Source organism: Monoraphidium neglectum (assembly GCF_000611645.1).
Source record: "Monoraphidium neglectum strain SAG 48.87 unplaced genomic scaffold scaffold02460, whole genome shotgun sequence".
NCBI lineage: Eukaryota > Viridiplantae > Chlorophyta > Chlorophyceae > Sphaeropleales > Selenastraceae > Monoraphidium > Monoraphidium neglectum.
In genome coordinates, this window is record NW_014011168.1 from 5,843 (window position 1) to 10,025 (window position 4,183).

At 68.6% G+C, this 4,183-nt stretch overlaps 1 protein-coding gene across 1 annotated transcript; it reads left to right on the top strand.

Annotated features, from left to right (window-relative positions):
- Nucleotides 1-3,354: 3,354 nt before the first annotated feature.
- MNEG_10790 (hypothetical protein) lies at nt 3,355-3,687 on the top strand (the record flags this gene model as incomplete). Its single annotated transcript, XM_014040740.1, has 1 exon — nt 3,355-3,687. A coding segment is annotated over one exon (333 nt), but the record flags the coding sequence as incomplete, so codon positions are not given.
- Between the last annotated feature and the right edge of the window lie 496 nt (nt 3,688-4,183).

Here is a 4,183-nt window from a genome sequence, read left to right on the forward strand (position 1 = left end):
TCCCCGGAGCGGGCGGGCGCCGCGGCGGGCGGGCACGAGCAGGGGCTGGGGCTGGGGCCGCTGCAGCAGCGGCGCGCGGCGCTCGAGGAGGCGCTTGGCAGCGGCTGGGTGACGACTGAGCCTGTTGGACTTCCGCTCGTCGCGGAGGATCCGCAGGAGAGCCCGCCTCCATCCCAGCCGCCGGCGCGCGGCGTGTGACACCTCGCGGGCCAGCCGGCTGGGCGCGTGGCGCGGCCGCGCTGCGGGCGGCCGATGCGGGGGCCGGCCACGAGCGCGTGTCGCTCGGGCGGGGCCGCAGGGAGCGTGGGGCCCTATGTCAACTCCAGGGTTGTTGAGGGGGTTTATCCTAAGGGGCAAGAGAAAAAGAAGATGCGACAAAGAGAGATCATCATCATCTGTCAATGATAAGGGGGCGCGCGCGCCGAACCAGGCCCGGCCGGGCCTGGCGCGCGCGCGGCAGCGCCGGCATTCATGCGCCCGAATTTGGGCGCGCCCCGGGCTGGCGGTTTTCCCCAGGCTCCCAGATATTTGCCAAGCGCCATCGCAGTCCTGCCTGGCGGCTGCTCGCACGCGTAGACACACACCCACACACGCACCGCCGGCGCACATCCCCCCGCCACCACAACGCACTGCAAACTGCTCTTGAAAAGGGGGGGGCCGCCTGCCCCGCTGCCGGCCGCGGGCGCGGCCCCAGCCGCGCGGCCGCCCCCTTGGGGCCGCGCCGGGCGCGGGCGGGCGCCTCCTCCCGGACGGTGGACGGCCGGCCGGCCCATACACCCCCTTTGCCGCAATCGTGCCGCGCGGGGCGGCGTGGCCCCCGCCCATCGCGCCGCACCCGCCCCTGCGCTGGGGCTGCCTGAGCGGCGTTCGGTCGCTTGGGGTAGCGTATGTGCCTCCCTGGACCCCCCCTTCCCCCCCACCAGGCGCGCCTCTTAAGCTGCTTGTATACAATTCGTCCATCTCGGCGGCCCGCGCGCCGCAGATAGACCGACAACTGTTGTCCGTTTCCCCACTGCAAAACCCGGCGGCCTGCCGCCTTCTATACGCGGCCCCCTGCCGTCACGCGACGAGCCCGGGGCCGGGCTGCTGGCACCGGCACGGCCGCACGGCAAGGGAGGGGCCTGGGGTCGGCCGGCGCGCCCAGCGCCGCGCCGCCTCCCAGCGCCTGCGCCCGCCGCCGCACTCCCCACGCCGCACGGCCCCCAAGGCGCCCGGCCCGCCGTTTAGTCATAGGCTCGTTTCTGATTGTCCGTTGATGCCTCTTTTGATTCCGTTGATGCGTCTTTTGATACCCGGCTTCACTAGCCGCGCCGCCGCGCAGCAAGTGCAAAGTTTTGCGAGCAGGAAGCGAACGCGAGACCGACACTCGGGCCCCCTTTACACACACATACACACACGACACATGTCGCGCGTTGGCGCCGCCGCGTGGCTCCCGCGCGACGAGGACGCGCGTTTCCGCACTCCCGAGCAGCGCACGGGTGCGGGGGCGCCCCTCGTCAGGCGTGTGCGCGCGCTCCTGGCAACCGCACACTTGCAGCACTCATGCCGCACTCCTTGGTAGCCCCATCTTGCACATGCACAGCCCCCTTCCCTTGCCGCGCAGCTTGATCGCGAAAGCCACGCGCGGCAGCCGACCGCCTGGCCCCCATGCAATGTAGGCGGGGCCCGCGAGGGCGCGCGGCCCCGCGCCGCGCCTCGTGCAGCGCAGCGCGCCACGGCGCGTTTGGATGGAGCGCCCATCGCCACGCGCCGCCGCCGCCCGCCCGCCATATCGCCCCTCTTGCCGCGCCCGCCGTTTGCTCCTCGTCAATTGACCAGCCAAACAGTTGCGTTCCGTAGTCCCGTCCTTTTGAATCATGCAAAGGCACCCCCGTGCCCCTTCAGCCGTCCGTCATCAAAACGCACGTGCGCCCCCAAGCCCTGGCACCGCGGCCGCCGCCTGCAGTGCGCAGCCCCGGCCCCGCCCCCAACATTTTTGAGACCAGCCGGGCAGCCCTTGGGGGTGACGGCGGCTCCCGTCACTCCTGCTCCCAAGCAACCGACCCCCTTGGCCTGGTCAAGCGCCACCAGCTGCGCCACTCAACATCCTGTAAACATTTGGTATCGACACACGGTTGTGTTGGCCTGGGGCCCAGGGTTGGGTTGCAGGTCTGCCAGGGGGATGTATCGCTGTACACTTCAACCATTATTACTGCAGGCGTTTGGGCCAGGGGGATGCCAATGCGTTGTTGTGCGAGGAAGTGCCCCATGCGGTGGTGGGCTCGCTGGCGGCGACGGCCGCCATACGCAAGCTGCAAGCGACGAAAGGACCCGCCGCGTGGTGGGGTGGAGGTTTGAAGCGGGCCGCGGCTCCCGGGACCCCGCCAGGCGCTTGCAATGCTGACAAACAGGGCTGGTGGGCGGAAGTCCATATCAACCTCCCGTCTGCCAGCCGATCGCCGCCGAAAGAGGCCAGAAATTCAGAAATCCCACTCGCACGAACAGCACCCCTGTATGGTATGTTGTTGCCAGGCGCAGGCCGGCGCGCCCGCCCGCAAAACCCCTGCAAAGGCTTCCGCCTTGCCATGCTCGGCCAGCCGTCCGTCTGCGTACGCCCCCCCCACGCCACCATGCGTGATGTTTTCCGCGCGGTCAACGACACCAGCCCCAGGCTTCCGTGTGTGTTCTGGGATCCTGACTCCAACTCAGAAATCGAAGCGTGTTTTTGTACCTGGGACGTCACTGCTTGTTGCGGCAGCCTTTACCTTCTCACTTATATCATGTGGCTTGCACGTGACAGCGCCTTGCCGCATGCGCACGTCAAGCCCCTGGCCGCGGCGCGGCATCATCCGCCAAAACCGCGACCCCCTTGAACGGCCGGCTTCCGCCATCAACAGACGCGAGATCCGTTGCGGAAGGCCACCGCGGCACTTCTGAGGCCATGTGCATGATGCCTACCACCTTGATGCGGCGCTCACGGGTCGCGGGTGAGTAGTGGGAGGAATGCCTAGGAGGTGGCGCTGCGAGGAAGCCGCAGCTGGCGCGCTGGCGGCAGGTAAACTGCAAATAAGCCCTGCTGCCGGTGCTAATGTGAGGTTGCGGCGCCTATCTTTGCATTGTTCCCATTCCGTGTGCGTGTGTTTATCAATAAAAGCTTGGCTCACCCGGAAAACCCGTTCTAAGTTGCCACAGCAACAAAGCCAGCGAGCGACGCCTGCGCCTCACGCCTTCCGCGCGAGTGATTTCACTCTCAGATTGAATTATCAGCATTAGAACTGGTCAGTAACTAGCTGACGCCGCCCCGACGCACCACCAGAAAAGAATGCCGCGGTGACTATTTGGCGCGCGTCCCATAGACAGGCCCAGCATCTTCGCATGGAAGCCGAGGATAGCGTGGAGGCCTTTCAGGAGTGGCTGGTCGCGGCACTGAGCACGGAACCCGTCGGCAGCGGGCGGAACCGGGTGCCGACAGACGGGACCAGTGCGGGCGCGCTGACGCGCCCAACCCACCCACTTGGCGTCGAGCCGGGCGCCGCGGCTGAACCGCCTGCCGCGGCTACATCCATGGATGTGGGCGTCGCGAGGCGCGCTGCGGCGCCCAAGAAGGGCGCACGCACAAGCAAGGCCGGCGGCCGGTCCTCTCGTGCCAGCGGGGAAACGAGCCAGCAGAGGGCCCACCGGCTGTTTTATGAGCGCAAGAAAGAACGGGTGGGTCCCGCGGAACACCACGCACCCTCTCACAAACTATTCAAACCAATGCATGCACCGCGTACGACCCCTGGAGTTGCGTCGCGCCCGCCTCGGAGCCGAGCCGGGGCCCCGGTCGCGCGCCCCTGCGCTCATCCGGCGCGCAGCTCCCTGCGCGCCCATCCGAGTGACCCCGCCGGTGACGCGAGCGCGAGCGCCCCCTGCCTCGCGTGCATGCCGCCCCGTGCCCTCGCAACCTCCCGTCAGATTGCCTCGCCCCAACCCAACCTTGACCCCGCAAACCAAACATATGCACCCTGACCCCCGCAGCTGAGCACCCTGCTGTCTGAGGTGGCGTCTCGCCGCGCGGCGGCGACCCAATTGGAAGAGCGCAACGCCGAGCTCCGCCGCCGCGCCGCCGCCCTCGAGCTCACACTGGCGGGCGCAGACGCCTACCTCTCAGCCCTGTGCGCCGACGCGGGCGCGCCGGCGGCGGCGCCGCCGCCGCGCCAAGAGG